The sequence below is a fragment of the Solanum dulcamara genome, chromosome 4, assembly GCF_947179165.1.
Source record: "Solanum dulcamara chromosome 4, daSolDulc1.2, whole genome shotgun sequence".
NCBI classification, from domain to species: Eukaryota; Viridiplantae; Streptophyta; class Magnoliopsida; order Solanales; family Solanaceae; genus Solanum; species Solanum dulcamara.
Window position 1 is genome coordinate 8,320,640 of NC_077240.1, and position 22,562 is coordinate 8,343,201.

The window sequence follows — 22,562 nt, forward strand, 5'->3', positions numbered from 1 at the left end:
CATACTATTGCAATGTAGTATCTAGACAAGCCATTAAAGTAAAAGAAGATGAAAAATGGATCCTCAAACACAAGATAACAGGCACAAATTTCATCTGAAACACAATCCAAAAGCAAGATAACAGAAAGCAAATGTTCTTCAAATGGACATCCCGTCAGCAAACATTTAACTTTGACATAGATTACACATTTGATAGCTGAGCTAAAAGTCCTAGGCCTTCCAACACCTCCACTTAATAGATGTTGCTCTAAAATTGCCACAAATTTTAAACTCTAGCTCTCTTGCTACTGCAACTAGGACACTTGTACTGCTTGATATGCTCAGCTTTTGCTGGGGTAATCTTCACACATTTGCCATGGAACCATCTCTCGCAAATATCACAGCAAATCCAGAATTCATCAGTGGCATAATTATCACCACAAGCTCCACAGAGAGTTGCCCCTTGTTCTTCTTCTTCTTCCTCTTCCTCCTCCTCCCCACTTTCATCCTCCATTTTAGGTGGAGACACCTTTACTTCCTTGGGCTGGGGCTCTGGCTGTCGAGGCTGAAAATCAAAGATAATAGCTGAAAACATATGCTCAAACAAAATGGATAAAAAACAGGAACTATATATGTTAGGTCCAGTATATGAGAACCTTTCCACTTGATTTGCTTTTGCTGCTATTGTTGTGAGCGGCATCGCGTGCCTGCTTAGCAGCTCCAGTAACGACCTCAAACACTGTTGGGAGATCATTCGTCATTTGGAAAAGCCTCTTCCTGTATATATGATTTCCAAATAAAACAATTATCCTCCCTGAATTAATATTAGATAACCGTTTAACCAATGGAAGCCACCTTTGTTGCTCGGACTCTCCAACATTGATGCCGTACTCGTGTCGGATCCTCCAAAAATGCATTAATCTTGGAGAATCCGACACGCACCCCATCGGCGTTTCTGAAGAATCCGAGCAACATAGGAAGCCACATTAATGAGATTGGACTCTAGCTGGGCAAATTTAAGTTAACATTTCTGGACATGTACGCATGCTTATGTAATCCCATGCAGCCAGATTCCCAGTATAAACTCCAGCTTATAACGATTTCAGTGATATTTTCACATCCATCAATATTCTCCAACCTACAATGGCAGCAGACACAAAAAGTGGTGGACTCAAGGGTAGAAAAGAGGGGCAAAAACCTGCTACATGGAAGTTTCTCCCATCATTATACAGCATTTGTGCCATCCTGAATGTACCGAAACGTTAGACATCCTTGGCTTACACACTAAGCACTAATATTCAATGATGCTACAGGCTACAGCCAATAATAACAGCTGACAGTAAACCTCTCAAGATGTCAGAACTCCAGCTGTTCACTCAGCTGAGCACTATTTTATTCCAAGATAATACATCCAGATACACCAGCTGATGGTAAACATCTCGACATGTCAGGCATTCTTAGCTTTGCTGAACCAAACATTATCTTATTCAATGATGCCACAACAAACGTCACTTAGTGAATGGATTTGCTTTTGTAACAACTAGCACCAAATAACCTTCCTAGAATAGTGAAAGGACAAAGGGCGTTGCAAATCTATGATCCTTATTTATAAGGTAATGGTAAACAAATTCTATAGTAGACAACTAAAAATGGAAGATGTCTGGAATCTCAACACCAAAGAATATCATTGCAACAAGTCATCATTATGCTCACCAAGACAAAGAAATAACTCATATTTCATGACGCAAAGAATATGAAACACTGACCAAATGAACTTAGTTTGAAGATGAGAACTCTCACTAAATGAACTTTGGTTGAAGTTGGACTTCTATATATTGCCTAAATAATTTAACTGCTCGCAATACTCTATTCTAGAGTTCTAACTTAGTAATTCTAATTACAGCTAAGACTTATATTTTTAGAGTTTTATCGTCATAAACTCAATATATTTGCACCTTCTTGGTGCTTTGCGAATAAAGTATACCCTTAGAATGAAAAAGATGTTTTAAACTCAACACCATCAATCAACCACAACTCTGTCTATGTGAGCTTTCATATGCCGACAAAGGAGAAGATTTGGAGTAGATTAACGGCAAGCATAAGATCGTCAAACTATGATGAATTCTAAATACCGAATCTTGGAGTGACGGAAGCGGATATGGTGAATCAAACCCAACTTGTTTTGGATTAGGCCTAATTCATGATAGATTGATTGTTGGGTCGACATACTTCAATGAGGAGCAGCAAATAGGTCAAACACGTAGAAAGAAGACAAAAAAAGGAATACATATACCAATTTCTTCAACAGCGATTGAAGGGGAAAAAGAGAGCTCCGACTGCACGGGTTAGGAAGAAACAATTCCAAAAAAGAGAGACTTTCATAGCATGACTGTTGACTAAATTTCTTCTGTGACTTCTCATGGAAAAATGATCTCACCTACGAAACAAAAAAAGGGACAGCAATCACAGAAGCTAATCTCCCTAAAATAGAACAATGGAGCACACAAGTTCTAGATGCACTAAATGCTTGGGAAGGAGAGGTTTTTTTTTTTAGATGAAGTAAGATGAGTCATTAATATGCATCAAGAAGATGCAGCAAAAAAAAAAACAAAAAAAAAACATGGAGTTCAACAAAAACTGAAAAGTAAGCTCCTATGGGAAAAATGTGAGTTTTAAACAGCATGGGGGAACAGCTATGGCAATGAAGCAGCTCAACTTATGCTACTAGATCCACCCCTGAAAAGATAAAAAGAAATCAAGAAAAAACTACCTAATAGACAATGCAAGACAGTTTAGAAAGGAGGGAGAGAAATCCGCACAGAATTTAATAGCAGGGAAGCACATGGCACAACACCAATTTACATTTGCCAAAAGGTCGCCCCAGGCCTCCAATGTCTTCCATCAAACAGGTAAAACACACACATTCAAATGGAATACAACGGATAGGACTAAGTTTGCAAGACAGTTAAAACAATAAAGGTGAAATCTATTGGTAACAGATTTTGTTTTACCTTTCACTCTTGCCGAACCCAAACCGTGCACCAAAGTAGAATGCAACAGAAAGAAGCCATGAATCACTGTGAACAGCAACAAGTGATAACCAATCTTTCTCTTGCATTCCATCACGTGCAAAGTTTATGCCCAATGCTGGCTCCGGAAGTTCTGGTGGCACCTCCTCTACAGGAAGGTTTACTTCCCATGTTTCATTAGGAAGCCCATAGAGACACAAGTTCTCCTTTTCTGAAAGTAAACATATGGTTAAATTCAGAAATTGCCATAAATACTTCATAATTGGTCAGCATAAGTGATCTATAGAAAACAAGAATTGCACATCCAATGAGGGAAAACACCCAACAAGCCTCAAATCAAGGATAAAGAGAGGGCAAGCTGTGAAATGAAGGGGAGAAGAATGATGCAACACAAGAGAAAAATCAATCATCCTTACAACTTCCAGCCGTAATAAACTACAAAACCTTAAATAACTGTGTAATCGATCGGACTAAAAACATTTAAGAGAGATATAAACTATCATAAAGACTGACACAACTGTTTGAAACATAGAGGGAGTAGTCTATCGATATCATTGTCAGAAAGTTCATAATGATCAGTTTCGCAAATGGGAACAAAGCAAATAACAGCAACGAAATAAAGAATTTAGACCAGTTCTTCAAAATAGAGTTCTTAACAGAGACTATCGAATAAGTATAAACAGTTAGACACTGCATAAAAGAGAGGAATCAAATGTTCGGGATAAAGCCCCGGAATGTTTCCCTACTATATCAAATACTTCAAAAACAATTCATGAATACTGGCACAAGAAATTGCCAAATTGTTTTTTCAGAGACCAGAAATACAGAACTCTCACCTACGGCCCAAAGAAAAATCAAAAAGAGAAAGAAAAAACTTACCAAGAAAGAGAAAAAAGAAGACAAGAACATTGCTAATCACAAGGTGACAATTTAGCATGCTCTCACAGTGACCACATACTTCAACCCACTTTAACTAAACTGCATCCAGAGTCCGACACCTTAAGTATGCATATACACCTAATGCATCTACATCAAAAAGGTCATGAAAACACACTGGAATCATATGCACTTTTACCCATCATAAACAAGATAAATGATGATTGGAGACACTGCGTCACTGTGATAGAGAAATGATGATCATTGCTACATAAAAGAAGTTTTACACCTCTTCTTCCTTGAGAATTGACAAAAAGTCATCAAGACTACGGCCAGAATACTTCTGACAATGACACTCTCACTAAATGACATAAAATTCTAAGTAATGATCTCATTTTTACAACTCATGTTCTGGAAAGCAGTTTTGACATCATGATAATTCTGTTGAAAATGCAGAAGAATTACTCTTTCAGATTGAAGGCGACACTTAACTACTTAATAAAGATATGATCTTTCCATTCCGCATAACAGCCAAAGAAGAACATCAAATGACAAAATTATGTAAATAGTCAGAAAGCTCTAACCATGAGTTTTAGGCCACTCCCTGGGACAAACAACATTGAAATTACAAACTGACACAAAAAGGGGACAAGAAGCAAATTATAAAATTCTGATATATTAAGTCTCACAAAGTCCTAATCAAGTTGCTTAATCACTCTACCAAAACAATGAAATCCCAAAATACAGTAGGAACATAAAACAGCAGAAATTTACAGAAAAAACAGGACAACAAAAGAAACAGTCTCGGAAACTAAAAGCTATAGCCTATATGAAATATACTGCATTTAGAAATACACCTCAAGCTCATAGCACAGAAGAACCAATTATGTGAAAATATTGATGGAACACGACAAATCCAATCAAAAACTGAGCAGCAGAAAACTTACCAGGATCACACTGCTGATAAAACTTTTCGACATCTGCAATAATTTTTTAAAAAAATTCAAGAACATCATAATTAGCAAAACCAACAAAATTGAGAAACACCCACAAGTGATTATGCTTAAAACCCCATAAAAGTGCATGAAAATTCCAAGAAAAAAAGGAAACAAAACTACAAACCTGTAGTAAGTGCTTTGATTAAACCAGCTCTACGACCTTTGAAATCGTTGAATACTTCTTCTACAGTCCTAGGTACCGTATTTTCCATATTTTCCTTGTCTTCACGCAATTTTTAACAACCCCACAATAAAAAATCGAGTCTTTGAAAAAAAAAAAAAACAAGAAGTGGGTTGAAGAAAATTAGGGTTTTTCCCCCAAGAGCTAGGGTTTCCTCTTCATATTGCCCCAATTTTAAAACTAGTTTGCTATGTGCTGTGAAAATGAAGATTCATAAAGAGAAAAGCTCAAATTTTTACTGAGAAATTGTAAGAAGTAACTAGAGAAATTGTAAGAAACGGATATAGAGAGAATGAGAGAGAGAGAGAGAGAGAGAGAGAGAGAGAGAGAAGAGAGAGGAAAGTGGGGTTGTGGGATGCGTGGGGAGAGGGTTATAGAAGCTCATTTATTTTTGTTTCTTTTTTGGTAAATAGATGCATGTAGCCACTACTGTAATAGTACTTGGATCTATCGTTTTTTTCAAAAATAAAAAATTGTGGCAGAGAGATATGAGAAATCTGATGTGAAATGTCTTTTTATTTCTTGTTAAAAAAAATAAATTGTAGTCGTAATAGTCCAAGTTGAGAATATTTTATTGGTTAGAAACTTAGATGATTTTTTTGCCTTGGAGAATGGAGAGGGACTCTTCTTCTGTCTTCTTTTCTTCTTGTTTGATGATGAGGCAGAGGTGTAAAAACGAAGGATATAATGTTGCGTTTTGTGGGTTTTGATTTTGACATTTCTTGTTTTCAATAAAAGATTGGGGATCGAAATACCATGGATAGCTATTTGGCTTTTATAGTTATCAAAAGGTTTTACTTTTTCTGAAATGAAAAAAGTATAAAGGGTTAAAAAAAAAGTTAATTGTTCTTTCAAGAGTTTCATTCAATGTTCCATGGTGAAGTGAATATATAATCACAAAATTAGTTCAAGCTTTGATAAATAGAATTATCTGATATGATAAAAGATACCCAAAAAGATTCTTTTGGTTGTGACGCAGCTTCAATTGCACCATTGTTCCTTTGGAAGCAACATTGTTATAGTCAATTCCAAATAAGAATTAAAAAGGAAGTTGATTGCTAACCTAAAAGTTTATCTTATTGTGATTTTTTTATATCCAAAAATGATTCCACCTAATTTGGGATTATTTTTAGGGTTTGACTGATTCGTTTATCAACTGATTAGTGAATTTGATCGCCAAAAACGGGGCAACACCAAATGTTCTGATATTTTGTAAATACCCAAGATTTAATGGATATTAGATCCAAAGAATATGTTTTATATAGACGTGAGTCAAAGTTTATCAAGCTGAAAGGGTCATTGTAGCTTTAGTTTCCCTCTTTTTGTATTTTCTTATTTATCCACTTTGACATATTATGTTCATGGATTGTTCTTCCCCTCAGTCCCTTAAATTCTGGTATATGTGACTTTGTTTTTACAAAGGTTAGTATAACATGCTGCTGAGGATGCTCATTGAATCATGATTTGGATAGTTTCATTCGCAATGCGATTATGGGAATGTTTGTGCTTTTGGAGATTGCACGGGAACTGTTTGATGAAATTCCCGCCGAGATCGGGGTATTGGAATTGGGGGAATGAAGTTGAAGCGAGGAGTTTGTTGGGTATTCAAGAGGGAAAGATTTGGAGAATGGTAAAAAGTATTTTGACCAAATGCCGGAGAGAGGTGTTGTGTTGGGGTATGTTCAAAATGGGTGTGCTGAAGAGGTTATAAGGTTGTTTAATGAGATGATGATGAGTTGTGGAGTTTGCCCTGATGAAACTACATTGGTTGCTGTCATTTTCTTCACATGAAGATGCTAGCCTTGCCAAGGGACTTATCAAGATTATAAGGGTGTCACTTGAATTGCTTTGCTAAGACTGCACTACTTGACATACAACAACTTAGTTACATGGAATGCAATGATTTCGACATATGCAAAAGTTGGTGATTTGGCTTCTGCAAAAGAGCTCTTTGACAAGATGCCCGAGAAGAATGTCATCTCTTGGAATTCAATTATAGTTGGTTATGCTCAAAGTGGACAATCAGAAGTGGCTATTGACCTTTTTAAAGATACTATAACAAAATAAGTGCTGCCAGATGAAGTCATCATGATTAGTGTGATCTCAGCCTGTGGCCATCTTGGGGCTTCAGAATTTGGCAATTGGGCAGTGAATTTCCTGGAAAAGCATCTGCTTGACGCAGGGGCTAACCCTATCTCCACACATACTTTCTTGATTGTCTAGGAATTGAATCAGAATTAAACTGAATATTTCAGGTTATAATGCTCTGATTTTCAAGTATTCCAAGTGTGGTAATATGAAAGATGCTGAGGAAGTTTCCCAATCAATGGAAGCCATAGATATTTTCAACATATTGATACCAGGTTTTGCAGCTTATGGCAATGTTATTGAAGCTTTTGAATTGTTGTAGAAGATGAAGAAAGAAAACATTGAACCAGATAGAATAGCCTATATTGGGGGTACTAACAGCATGCAGTCATGGTGGACTGGTACAAAGGATAGACCTTCACATTTAATAAGTTTAAGCCGGTTATTGTTCCTGTATTCAAACTTTAGGATCACAAAAGTTTCTGAATACCTCATACTACCAGTGTGTGGTATTTAGATAAGGTACTAAAGTAAAAGAAGATGAAAATGGATCCTCAAACACAAGATGATAACAAGCACAATCTTTTTAAAAAAACATCTAAAACACAATCCAAAAGACAATAGAAAGCAAATGTTCATGAAATGGACATCACAATTCCATCAGCAAACATTTTAACTTTTGACATAGATGACATTTGATAACTGAGCTAAAAGTCCTAGACCTTCCAACATCACCACTTCATTGATGTAGCCACAAATTAAGTTACCACAAATTTTAAACTTTAGCTCTCTTGTTACTGCAACTGGGACACTTGTACTGCTTGATATGCTCAGCTTTTGCTGGAGTGATCTTCACACATTTTCCATGGAACCATCTCTCACAAATATCACAGCAAATCCAGAATTCATCAGTGGCATATTTATCACCACAAGCTCCACAGAGAGTTGCTCCATGTTCGTCCTCTTCTCCTTCTTCTTCCTCCTCCCCACTTTCGTTCTCCATTTTAGGTGGAGACACCTTTACTGCCTTGGGTTGGGACTCCGGCTGTCGAGGCTGCAAATCAAAGATGATAGCAGAAAACATATGGCTCAAACAAAATGAAAAAAAAAAGTAATTCTATACGTTAGGTCCAGTATATGAGAACCTTTCCATTTGATTTGCTTTTGTTGCTATTGTTGTGAGGGGCATCATGTGCCTGCTTTGCAGCTCCGGTAACAACTTCAAACAAAGTTGGGAGATCATTTATCATTTGGAAAAGCCTCTTCCTGTATACTTGATTTCCAAAATAAAACAATTAAGCAGATTTAAGTTTAACATTTCTGGAAGTGTACAAATGATCATGGAATCCCATGCAACCAGTTTCCCAGTATACAATCCAGCTTAGAACGATTTCAGTCATAGTTTCACATCCAGAAGATTCTCTAACCTACAATAGCAGCAGATACAAAAAGTGGACGACTCAACAGTATAAAAGAGGGGCAAAAGACCTGCTACTCAAAAGTTGCTCCAAGTATTATACAGCATTTGTGCCGTCCTGAATGTCCCGACATGTTAGACATCCTTCACTTACTCAGCTAAGCACTAACTTATTCAATGATGCTACAACCAATAATAACAGTTGATGATCCCTCATGATGTCCGACCTCCTACTGTTCACTCAACATACTATTTTATTCAATGATGATACATCCAAAAACACCAGCTGAAGGTAAGCATCTCAACATGTCAGGCATCCTTAGCTTCTCAACCAAACATTATCTTATCCAATGATGCCACAAACAATGTCACTATGCGAATGAATCTTCTTTAGTCTAATACTAGGACCTAATAACCTTCCCCAGAATAGTGAAAGCACAAAGGGCTTTGCAAATCTATATTCCATATTTATAAGGTAATTAGTAAACAAATTCTATAGTAGAAACCAAAAAATGGAAGATGTCTGGAATCTCATTGCAACAAGTCATCAGTATGTTCACCAAGACAAAGAAATAACACATCATTTTTTTGATAAGTAATTAGTTCTATTGCAAGCATCAAGTAGATGCATCATAGTTACAAAAGCAAAGTGGCCAAAGGGTCAGCTCTCTTTTACATTGCTAGTTAAGAGTCAGGGAGCTGACAAAGTTCAGAAAGGAACCAGGGGAATCTAGAGGGGATAAATAAATCCAACTACACAAAAACATGAGGCAATTAGCTTTTAGAGATTGGTAGGTAGTTGATATTCCATTGAAGCGTCTTCTATTCCTATCATTCTAGATACTCCAAAAAATAGCTGCAGGTATCATATCTTCCAGATTCTCTTGATGGTGCTATCAACTTTCCAGCAACTCCAGCTTATGGGTTAGAAACAGGTCAAACACTACGTGGTGAGCAAGAAGACAACAAAAAGGAAATATATACCTATTTCTTCAACAGAGATTGAAGGGGAAAAAGGGAGCTCCAACTGTATGGGTTAGAAAGAACAATTCTGGAAAACAGATTTTCATACATGACTGTTGACTAAATTTCTTCTGTGATTTTTCATGGAAAATTATCTCACCTATGAAGAAAAAAAACCGGATAGCAATCACAGAAGCTTATCTCCCTAAAATTGATCTATGGAGCACACAAGTTCTGGATGCACTAAATGCTTGGGGAGATGAATTTTAAGCAGCATAAGGGGAACTACTACGGGAAAGAAATAGCTCAACTTATGCCACAAGATAAACCCCAGAAGATAAAAAGAGACAGAAGCAAAAATTACTTAACAGACACTGGAAAGACAGAGTTTAAAAGGGAGGGCGGATGTTATTTTACCTTTCACTCTTGCCGAACCCAAACCGTGCACCAAAGTAGAATGCAACAGAAAGTAGCCACGAATCACTGTGAACAGCAACAAGTGATAACCAGTCTTTTTCTTGCATGCCATCACGTGCAAAATTTATGCCCAATGCTGGCTCCGGAAGTTCTGGAGGCACCTCCTCCACCGGGAGGTTTACTTCCCATGTTTCATTAGGAAGCCCATAGAGACACAGGTTCTCCTTTTCTGAAAGTATTAAATTTTGAAATTTTCATAAACACTTCATAAATGATCTGCATAAGTGATCTAAAAGAAAACAAGAATTGAACATCCAAAGAGGGAAACCACACAACAAGCCTCAAAACAATGAAAAAAAGAGGGCAAACTGGAAGCGAAGGGGAGAAGAATAATGCAACACAAAAGCGAAATATATTATCCTTAAAATTTCCCAGTCGGAATAAACAATCCACAAACCTCAGATCATATGTGCTCGATCGGACTAAGAACATATAAGAGAGATATATACTATCATAAGGACTGACACAACTGTTTGATACAGAGAGGGAGTAGTCTATTGAATATTGATATAAATCATCACAAAGGTCATAATCAGCAGTTCCGCAAATAGGAACAAAATAAACAACAACAATGAAATAAAGAATGTAAACCAGTTCTTCAAATAGAGTTTTTTACAGAGACTAGGATAAATATAGACAGTGAGACACTGCATTAAAGGAAGGAGCCAAATGTTCGGGATAAAGCTACGGTATGTTTCACTGCTATCGCAAATACTTTCAAACAGTTCACAAGTGCTGGTCGCACAGAAAAGCACCTCTAAAACTGCCAAATACAACTAAGAATTTCCAAAATGTTTTTCACAGCCCAGAAATAACAGAACTCTCACCTCCCCCCCAAATGAAAAATGAAAAAGAAAAAAAAATTACCAAGAAAGAGGAAAAATAAATAAATGAACATTTATTAATCATAAGGAGACAATATAGTACCCCCCAAATTGACCACACACAGCGCGAATCAAATCAAAGGTTCTCCAATAAAGGAATCATGAGATGTAGCGGTATCTCTCCTCAGTCTATGGTCTCAATTGTGGGTGGGAAAATGAATGCTACTATTATTCCTTTTCAGCTTGAGAACCAATGAAAGCTGTGAAAAGAAAGAATGGCCTAGAGGGTTTATATGGATAGCAGTGCAGTGAGGACAATGTGGAATAATGAGGGTTTTCTAAAGAGTCAACGTTCAACGAAGGCAAATTAAGGGCTACCTGCCTGCCACGTGTCCCATGAACTGCCAGAGTAACTGGATCTCCTACCGTCTGTCTATCTCTTATCGGGAAAGCACTTTTATTTTTTATTTTTTAGTGTATGGTTTGACTCCACTCAATATATCATGCCCATCAACACACCCACTGCAGCAGTACCGGCGAAGTCAACCTAGAATATTCAGAATTTATCCCCCACAATGACCACACACTTCCACCCACTTTAACTACTCTGGCTCCAGACATGAGACACCGTAAGTATGTATACAGCAAATGCATCTACATAAAAAAGCTCATTAAAACATCAAAGTGCTTTCAACACTGCAATTTTTTTTTTTTTTGCAATCATATGCTCGTTTACCCACATCATAAACAAGATTAATGATGGTAGGAGACACTGCATCACTGTGATAGAGAAATGATGATCACTGCTTCATAAAAGAAGTTTTACATCTCTAATTCCTTGAGAATTGATACACAAGATTGCGATGAAAGCACTTCTGAGATTGACATTCTCACTAAATGACATAAAATTCTAAGTACTTTTACAACTCATATTCTGGAATGCAGTTTGAAATCATGATAATTCTGTTGTAAATGCAGAAGAATTGCTTTTTCAATTGAAGAGATAAACTACTTAATAAAGATATGATCTTTCCATTCCTACATAACAGCCACAGAAGACATCAAATGACAAAATGATGCCAACAGTCAGAAAACTCTAACCATATGTTTTAGGCCACTCCCTGGAACAACAAAATTGAAATTACAAGACTGACACAAAAACAGGACAAGAAGCAAATTACGAAATTCTGAAATGTTAAGAGTCACAAAGTCCTAATCAAGTGGCTTAATCACTTTTACCACATTTGACAATGAAATTCCAAGATACAGTAGGAACATGAACAACTTTTTAAATGAAGAGAATAATCCCAGAAATTAAAAGCTATAGCTTATAGAAAATATACTACATTCAGAAATACACCTCAAGCTCAATAAAACAGAACAACCACCTTTGCAAATATTGATGAATCACAACAATCCAATCTAAAACTGAGCAACAGAAACTCACCAGGATCACACTGCTGATAAAACTTTTCGACTTCTGCAACATTTATTTTTTTAAGAAAAAAAATCAAAATTAGCAAAACCCAGAAAGTAATTATGCTCAAAAACCCATAAAAGTGCATGAAAATTTAGAAACAAATTTACAAACCTGTGGTAAGTGCTTTAATTAAAGCAACTCTACGACTTTTGAAATCGCTGAATACTTCTTCAACAGTCCTAGGTACCGAATTTTCCATATTATCCTTGTCTCCACGCAATTACTAACAACCCCACAAGAAAAAAACTGAGTCTTTGAAAGAAAAAAATACAAGTTGGTTGAAGGAAATTAGGGTTTTCCCCAAGAGTTAGAGTTTCCACTTCATGTTGCTTAAAATTTAAAATTAATTTGCTATGTGCTGTGAAAATGAAGATTCATAAAGAAAAAAGCTTAGATTTTTATGAGAAATTGAAAAAAGTACGTTGCAGAAATTGTAAGAAACGGATATGTACAGAGAGAAAAAGAGAAGAATGAGACCAAACAGAGGGAAGAGAGGGAAAGGGTATTTGGTAAATACATTAGTTTCCTATCTCTATATATTTTATTTTAATTTCTTTTTTAGTAAAAATAGATATATGTAGTTAGAGGGGTTTGAATTCTAATAGAGATAAATTTTGTTGGAAACATTATCTTTGAAAGAATTTTGTAACTGTGATTCAAATTCAATTGAAGCTTTAATACGAGTTCGAACATCAAATAAATAATTTAACAGAAAAAATACATATAGCACTACTCTACTGGTTAAAAGAAAAGAGTTGTTAGAAATACGATGTAAGAAATCTTTTTATTTCTTGTTGAAATTATAATACTCCAACTTGCAAAATATTTTATTGGTTAGGAACTTAGAATGAAGTTTTTGCCACGGAGAAGGAAAAGTTGTTACTCTCACCACACTCCTTAAAAACATAATGTATAATATTTGTATTAATTAGTATTTAGTATTGATTTAAGAAGATAAGAAATTAATAATAAAATAAAATATTATTATATAAATTATATTTTTTAAAATAGTGAATAAATAAAAGTAATCAAAAGAGAGTAAAAAAAAAAAGGCTATGATGTTGCGTCCTGTGGGTTTTGATTTTGACATTTATTGTTTTCAATAAAAGTTGGGGAGATATAAATAGCACGGAGGGATAACTACTTGGCTTTAGTTATCATAAGGTCTTCACTTTTTTTTTTCAAGTTGAAAAGCATAAAGGTTAAATTTTTTTGATGGTGCATTTAAGGGTTTAGGTAGTCAATCATAAAGTTTTAGATTTAAATTTTAATTAGAAGCAAAAATTTATATGTTTGATTTTTCATGAGCAAAACTGTCCAATGTGATGAGATATAGTAGATAGCATAAAATTCATGGACAAAATTTCACAAATAATTATATAACTATAATTTATTTATTTTTTTACCAAAAGTCGCATAATTATGATTTCTAAAATAAAAATCACGTACTTTTAATTCACACAAAAATAACTTAGTGGGGGTAAAAAGTCATAGTTATATCATATTTCCCTCCGTTTTTATTTACTAGTCAAATATTTTTTAATTTTATTTTTCTTTTTACTTTCTTCGTTTTTTTTTATTTGTCAAATTTTGACTTGGCACACCTATTAAGAAAATAATGATTGGTATAGTGAGTTTACCATTTTACCCCTATTAATTCATAGAGTTTTAATATATTTACTCACTATAATTTTTCAAAGACATTAACTCAATATTAATAAATTGAGGTTATAATAGGAAAAAAAATTGTTCTTTCTTAATTTGTCAAAATTGACAAGTAAAAGGGGAAATCAAATTAGAAAATATTTGACAAGTAAATAGGGACGGAGGGAATACTTGTCAATTTTGACAAATCAAGAAAGGATAAAAAAAAATCTTTCTATTATACCCTCAATTTATTAACATTGAGTTAATGTCTTTGAAAAATATAGTGAGTAAATATGTTTAAAACTCTATCAATTAATAGGGATAAAATGATAAACTCACTATACCAATTATTGTTTTCTTAATAAGTGTGTCAAGTCAAAATTTAACAAATAAAAAAGAACGGATGGAGTATATGATTATTTGTAAAATTTATCCTAAAATTAGTTGAAAGCTATAAGCTAACCCAATTTAAGTGTAAGATAAAATTTGCGTCCATTATATACTCTGGAGTAACTGGTAAAGTTGCTGCCATGTGACCAGGAGGTCACGGGTTCAAGCCTTGGAAACAGCCTCTGGCAGAAATGCAAGGCAAGGCTGCGTACAATAGACCCTTGTGGTCAGGCCCTTCCCCGGACCCCGCGCATAGCGGGAGCTTTAGTGCACCGGGCTGCCCTTTTTTTTTTTTATATACTCATGAGATTACATTTATATAATGTGAGATCACATACCTTTATAACTAATATTCACATCATGAATAAATATCTGCAATTTTTTACATACTGATAACAAAAACTCTAACTGAAATATGTCTTATTAGTTATTAGCTCGCGTTGAACTCTAAGTATAAATATATATAAGTATGTCTCCAAATATGTATTGTCAATGCGTTTTAATCTATAGGACTATTAAATATTAAGGATTAAAATAAAGTAGTCTGTGCTAATCATTTTGTTTTCTGATAAGTTACTCTTTCCCATATCAATATGACCAAATTTTCTACTTTTTCTATCCTAAATGTTTACATTCAAGTTCGCAGTCTTTGTTTTTTTTGTCTAATAAGAAAAGATCTCAGCATATTGCCTTTACAGTTGTGAAGCTAGAGTTTTAGGTAGGGATTCAATAAAATTCAATAGTCCAAAAATTCATTTGATTTGTATAAATAATTTACCATAGAATTCAATAAGTTATGTATCTTTTTTAGAATTTAAAATCGGTAAATTCAAAATTCTGAATTTGTCAATAACATTTTAAAAGGGTCATTTTCCTCTTGACTTGTCGTGGACTGCTAATGTCACACTCGTTTCCACATTTTAGTTGTAATGAAGTCTCCCGTCCTCCTGTGTATTTTATAGCTTGATATTATCTATCGTTAAAAAAGAAAATATTTTATTTGTTTTAATTTGTTGCCTTATATTTTTTAGTCGGTTTAAAAAGATGTTTCTTTTCTTTTGATAACTTTTAAATTTTATCTTTTCGCATGTCATGTTTAATTAAGACTATAAGATTCAAAGACATTTTGATAGATTTTATATATCTTTAGTTTAAGATCACAAAATTCAAAAGACTTTTTATTACTCTCTTAAATTTTGTGTTAAGTCAAAACAGATAAACAAATTAAAACTGATGGAGTATTAATTATTGATTTAACTATTTTCATAAGATATTTCTAGATAAACTTTAATCCTAGTACATGCATTATTGGTGAATTTTGAAGATGCCAAATTAAAAATGAAATTAGCATGCAAATATACACACACATATACATACATACTAAATCACATTTTTTCCTTTGCAACATGTGAAATCACAGTATGATTTGGCCTAATCCTTTTATAGTTATATTTCATTTAATTTTTGCAAACAAATATGAAGTTCTCCAATTAGGAATTATTCTAAGCTCTTATATATTTAACTCTTTGACCCTTTACACTACCAAAAAACTGCTATATTGTGGTGGTTTTTTTTGTCAAAGTTGTGACGGTTTTTGATCGTGACAAAAAGAATTGTGGCGGTTTCTAAAAGTACCACAATTAGCCTTGCCACGGGCATATAATGGCGTTTTTTTTAACCTCCATGACTCACGCCACAAAAGGTCATTTGAATTTGTGGGGGGTTTTAAAAATAATGAGTGGCAATTTAGAACCCTCGCAATATGATATTAATGTTTGGAAAAAAAAAACTACGGGAGCTTATAAACCCCCACAATATTGCAAGAAAAATATACTGTGCGGGTCTATTAAACTCCACAATATAATTTCAGTTCTTTTAAAAAAATATGTGGGAGTTTTCGACCACCACAATATGATTTTAATATTTTAAAAATAATAATTAGTGGCAGTTTCCTTTTGCCACAATATTTTTACTGTTGAAAATTACTTTCCATGTGAAATTTAATTATAGGAACAAATAAATTAAAATAAATAATTAGTGGCGGCTTAATTATACATTTTGATGAAGTTGTTCATTGTCGGCATCAAGAAGAGATATGCTAGCTCCATTACGTGATAAAAGTTAAAGACCCTGGAGCTAGCCACAAAATCAAATAATCTAGAGGAGACTTAAACATGACTATGGGTGGTCTGGAGTTAAATAGCTAACAAAATCTAAGAAAGGAGTAGAATTATTCACACGACTGGTTGGACCAACAAAATAGACTGAACAAACACATAGTTTACAGTCATTGGATTCTTGGCTTTGCTGGAACAATTTCAAAATTAAAGAACCCATAACTTTGTTGAAATGCATGTTCTGCAAGGACTTATTTGGGCTAAGTCTTACCATCTATGGTCATTATAAATTGAAACAGACTCTTTAGATGTTATCCAGATGATTACAACACCAAATGAGCTTTACACACATCTTATTAATGATTGCAGGTGCTTGTAACTTCACAGGATAATCCACCAGTTCACCATGTATATAGAGAGTTGGAACTTTTTGGCTGACAAGTTAGCGTGCATGGGCACCCAATACCCACAACCTACTCATGTGTTATCACTTGGAAGTTTTTGATCATGATCCAGAATGCACACTTGAGGGACTACGAGCTGATAAAGTGGAAAGTACTTACCTGCGTAGTTTTTGAATAGGTCAAGAAGAAATATTGTTGCTGCTACAACTTCTACTGTTCCAACTAGTATCACTACCTTTTTAGCTTGTTCTTCGGGACTTGGGGCACACGCCCTTGGATGTAATAGTTAGGTTGTTTAATATATATCGTCTTTAACACAAAAAAAGCTATAGTAATATCAAAATTACCTCATTTAACACCCTATGAAGCTCGTCACTTGCCCCAACGACATGGTCACTGTCATTTCTGTGTCTCCATGGGCATGGAGGTCTGATCTGCAAGTGCAACACAAAATATAAATAGTAGAAACACATTTTTAGCCCTTCCAGAATCAGAATGCACTATACCTATAATTGTGCCTTTAACTTTAAACACATGAAACCACTACCAGGTATCAAATCCTAACTTGACAATCACCAATTAACCAAAGCAGTTGTCACATCTTAGGTTTTGATATTTTATACTAAAACTTAACTCCTTTTATAAGAAAACTGAAAACCTACTTGTTAGTTCAACTTTAGAGAGCGAGTCAACTAGCTTTCTTCCATTTATGAATCTTATCTCATAACAATTCCAAAATAGTTTCTCGTCTTCCCAAACAGGAGGATATGCTTTCTAAATGTCAGTCCAAATGAAGTCATACGAAGCTTGTTACAGAACTCGTGGAAGCAGAATATCGAAAATAGTGTGCACAAGATAATTCTTCAAACTGCGCTTATCTTTATTTGCTGGAAAATATGGAAGTAGTGGACAGCATGTAGGTTGGGGATTAGAACAAGATTCTTACAGGAAAATGGAATACCAAGTTATCTGGAACACTATGGCTGTTATGAAACGCAGTGTATCCTACTTGCAATATCAGAGCAAACTAGACTAATATATATCACATGTGAGAGGCTTCAACCTATGGTAACTATTAGACAAATTACATGGCAGAAACCTACACCCCATGATTACAAACTGAATGTTGATGGTAGTTACACCAAAGAAAAAGGAAAGGCAGGGATATGAAGTGTATTCAGAGATAGTAATGGGAACTTCATCACGGCTTTATCTAAACCAGTCAAATGTGGCAGCAATAACTATTCTGAAGCAGCAGGTGCTAGATTTTTTGTAAATGGTGGGAAGAGAAGGACTTCGTCAAATACATTACGGAGATGGATTCTTTGGTGATCGCAAACATGCTCAATATGAGACGCTATAAATTTGAAATTGCAAAGCATTATTTATGACATTAATACTAGAATCAGGAATGTTTCTTTCGACTTTTGTCATTGCTACAAGAAAGCCAACTTGATTGCAGGCTACGTAGATAAATTGGTTGCTAACAGTGGAAAAGAAACCTTTTTCTCCTCTCAACTATAGTGAGAAATTAGTTATGGAACTTGAAGTTACAGCAACTACAACTACATGGACTTAAGAAAAACTAATACTATTGCAATTACTCTTTGGTCCTTGAAATTCAAGAACAGCTAATGAATAATACATACCAGAAATCTAGTAAGAAGGTGATTTTATCATCAATTTCACTACAATACAGATGAATAATACATACCAGAAATTTAGTATATTGATGGTTTCACATCATGAGCTTCTTTGATTTCTCGTCTTTCTCCTCTTCCATGATTTGCTTTTCACTAACATAATAAATTACAGCAACCTGCTCACCATTCACCTCATATATCTCACCATGTTGAGAAATATCAAAAGCTATAGTGAGAAATTAATCATGAGAAATACTATAGCTGGAACTCTTATTAAGTAGTTGAGAAACAGGAGATAGATTATGGGGAAAAAAGATAATTTCCATTTCAACTGAGTTATTGAAATCGAAGGCTCGTCAAATGATAAACCTGAACAAATTCACTCCAAATCAGCTCAAAAATCACACATAGCACTAAAATATACTTCAAAAAGAACAACAAAATTAACATAAATCATAAAACTCAGTCAGACATTACCTTCGTTGCTAGGTTATATAGTAGCAACATTTGCCTCTACTACATCAACAATTATATGATCTGTAGCTAGTTGTACATACTCATCACTATCAGCAAAAAATTGGTCGAGTTCTTGCTCTTGGTATGGTTCATTCTCATATACTTCGTCTTCCATTACTTCTCCCATATCGTACAAATCTCTTGGCTTTAGATGCACAGCAACACTCCACCCTTTATTGACAATGTCATCCACATAGTACACAGTTTGTGCTTGAGATGCTTAAATGTAAGGCTCATGTTCTTCACGTTCACCAATATGAATCAATCTATCAAAATTAACACAATTAAAATTCCAACGATCCTTTTGATACCCTCTATCTATAGCAGTATTAGCCCATTTACATTTGAAAAGCACAACCTTGAACTGTCCACTATAATTAAATCTCAATAATATCTTTTAACTTCCCATAATATGGTAACTCTGCCTGCCTTAAATTTTCGTCAACACTACTTGCAATACATGATGTTTTGGAGGTTAGGAAAACTCCACTCTTCTGTGTTTTCAAACCTTCTTCTCGAGCCAAAGTTCGAAATTTGGACCCATTAATGTTATATGCAGTAAATCTTCTTGCATTTACAGATGGACCTCGCGCTAAAAACTTTAGATCTATAGACACTGTATCTATTGTGTCTTGATTCATAATCTAAATCAAATAAAATTGACCTCGTCAAATTTGTTCATTAAAATCAAATATAAACAATAACGATTGCTTACTCACTCGCTTTTGAAACCAATCAACAAACTCCTGTCAAGAAATAATTACAACTTAAAATAATCATCTTTATTTAATTACTAATAAACAAAACTTATTAACATAATCTAAATCTTATCATTGTTGATGGTTTCAGACGGTAAGCAACAAAACTAGCCCATTGATCTTTATTTAAACCACATGGCACATTACTTAGAATCTCATTTTTGCTTTTGGCTGGGTCAAAATATTCATTCCACAACCTCTGCCTATGTGTAGCCCACTTCTTTGAAATACTAGCAATATCTGTATGCACTGGACTCACTTACCTCAAAAATAAATCGAGGCTTAAAAAAATAGAAGTTAGTTTTCTCGAGTCTACTAAAATCTTGGTGGAATAAGTAAATATATATCTAAGAACTCTTGTACCTTCAATATTGTTTCAAAGCAGTCTTCCATGTACTTCTTAGGCATGCCTAATGGCCCTGACCACCTCTCAAAACTAATCGGGAACAAATTACAATCAACAGCCAATGATCCACAATATCTAGCGAGCAATCCTTGTGCTTCACCATATGTTGCGTTATAGTCATCAAAGTTCACAATAATGTGCTCTCCAACAGTTAGGTTATTAACCTCATTGACCTTGACATTAATCTGCTTGATAGCGTTTGCTAAGTCTTTAACAAGAAAACAAGTTACTCAACCAAAAAGGAAAAAACTAAGATAAGATACCCATAAGTTGAAATAAAATTTACATAAGGCATATCTCGTGCATCTACATTCCAATATTTTGAATATATACGTCGGTTCATAGATGTTACACTTGAATTAGAAGGCAGAATTGAAACTTGTGCTTGTTGCGGTGGAATTGGAACTTGTTCTTCTTGTATGAGAATTGGAGATTGTTCTTCTTGTGGGACTTCATGAACTTGCGAGGAAATTGTTGAAGCATCTGGGAGTGTTGCTGAAGTAGTTAATGATGAAGCATGTCCATTAGCAAACTTCAGTGGATTCTTGGAACGTTTCACCTTTGGCATGCTGCATATTCATAAGAGAAAAAAAGGTGAATCAAATATGAAGGAATATGAGATGACACAGTAATAACCAAGCAGTTGGCAAAGCGTTGTTCTTTTTCCCTCCCTTGGGAGTTGGAGATATTGGGAAAAGAAGTGAAAAGTTGGCATACCAGAATCATGATTTGGATAGTTAAAAGAAACAAGTCTTAGTTGCAAGTTGTAAAGAAGAAAAAGAAGATAATAATTAGAGAAGAAAAAGATTAGAGGAATCACAATTTTCACAGCCACAAGAAACAGGTGACATGTCAGAGATAGGATACAAGAAAATATACCCCTAAGTACAGCGCTAGGAGTATACTCTGTTGACAGCAGCCACAGAAAGCTGCTTGTTTTCTTCTCATCATCATTTATTCGACCAACAATATACTATACTACTAGTAACATTATAACAACAACAACAATCAATTACTACACATGCTACGATGTACTCTTCTCATTGTTTGCTTTCATTTAATTCCTTGAAAGAAGAAAAAAATTAATATCCTTTTCTGAGAATCAGACAAAAGCTTCCATAGTTAAAAGAAAAAAACTATTTTTTTCAATTTGAGAAAAAATGAATGTTGCTGCTAGCCCAGGAATCTCATGATCCTTCTCTTTCTCTATTCCGATCCTCTGTCTCTACTCACTTCTCCAACACTTTCTTTCACTGCTTGAATGATTAGTAATTTACTAACACAGCTCATGAATGATTCTCAATAGAATTTCTACATCATTTTCTAAAGTATTGTGTGAATTCAATGATATAATTATCACTTTTTGGTTATTTTCTATAAAAAGAGAGGTGATTCAAATATGAAAGAATATGAGATGTCACAATACGGATAAAGCTTAGCAGTGAATAAAACAAAACACACATCTACATCCAAAATATAAAGTAGAAATGTTTGTCCAACAATCATAAATAGAAACTTAGAAGAATTTGAGTACAAAAACAAAAACTGACCTAATGCTAATAATCCAAATTCCATCTCTTCCAAAAGAACTATCAGGGAATTTATAGCTCTGGAAAGGGAAGTTTATCACCAAGAAAAGGGGAGAATAGGGGAAAATGGAAACATGGAGCGGAAGGTGGGAAAATGGCGCTGAAGGTGAAAATATGAAGGGATTAACTCAACAGAGGAGTTAATACCTTAAAGGGAGGGAAATAGAAAAAAAATACGAAAGTTTTCTTAATTTTTCCTCTCTTTAATTTTTACTATTACTATTATTTAAATAGAAAAATATTTTTAAAATATAAATAATTTATTTGGTAAGACATATTTAAAGCACAATTCATTTATCTAAGAAGTAATAAAGAGAGTAAGGACAAAACAAATTCAAAATAACGACAACTTGAAATATTGAAAAAGTTATGAAACCGCTATTATACCCAAAATAAATTTTCAAGATCGTTCCGTTCTTTTATAATACAAAAAACTACACAAAAAATTACCACAACAAAATGATTTTGGGGGGTTGAAACAAATGCTACAAATTAAATGTATAGTGAAGGACTTTTACAACCTCTACCTTTAAACCTCCACGAAAAAAATTATTTAGCAGGGGTTGATGCAAACGCCATAAATTGAATGTGTAGTGGATTTCTTATGACCCCTATAAATAAACCGTCAAAATTTAGCCCTTTTTTTGTAGTGTTAATTAGGAAGTAATTGACAATTCCATTCATCTAAAAATTAGTATTTGCAAAAGGCTAATTCTCAATCTTTCACTAAAAAAACAAAAATTAATATTTGTAAAAGGCTAATTCTCAATCTTTCATAAT

The 22,562-nt window shown here is 34.3% G+C and overlaps 2 protein-coding genes and 1 long non-coding RNA gene across 3 annotated transcripts; all 3 read right to left on the reverse strand.

Moving 5' to 3' along the window:
• Nucleotides 1–75: 75 nt before the first annotated feature.
• On the reverse strand, nt 76–5,564 carry LOC129885977 (PHD finger protein Alfin1-like). The gene is made up of 5 exons (XM_055960476.1): nt 5,007–5,564; nt 4,832–4,864; nt 2,991–3,219; nt 636–756; nt 76–544 (listed from the first exon to the last, which is right to left on the reverse strand). Exons 1-5 carry the CDS (start codon nt 5,092–5,094, stop codon nt 266–268), a joined length of 750 nt encoding a protein of 249 aa, XP_055816451.1. The 5' UTR covers nt 5,095–5,564; the 3' UTR covers nt 76–265.
• A 2,153-nt stretch (nt 5,565–7,717) lies between these two features.
• Nucleotides 7,718–12,815, reverse strand: LOC129885978 (PHD finger protein Alfin1-like). The gene is made up of 5 exons (XM_055960477.1): nt 12,424–12,815; nt 12,280–12,312; nt 9,949–10,177; nt 8,297–8,417; nt 7,718–8,205 (listed from the first exon to the last, which is right to left on the reverse strand). Exons 1-5 carry the CDS (start codon nt 12,509–12,511, stop codon nt 7,927–7,929), a joined length of 750 nt encoding a protein of 249 aa, XP_055816452.1. The 5' UTR covers nt 12,512–12,815; the 3' UTR covers nt 7,718–7,926.
• A 5,808-nt stretch (nt 12,816–18,623) lies between these two features.
• On the reverse strand, nt 18,624–21,957 carry LOC129884618 (uncharacterized). Its single transcript, XR_008765970.1, has 3 exons — nt 21,744–21,957; nt 20,151–20,762; nt 18,624–19,295 (listed from the first exon to the last, which is right to left on the reverse strand). It is a non-coding gene; the product is annotated as an uncharacterized LOC129884618 (long non-coding RNA).
• Between the last annotated feature and the right edge of the window lie 605 nt (nt 21,958–22,562).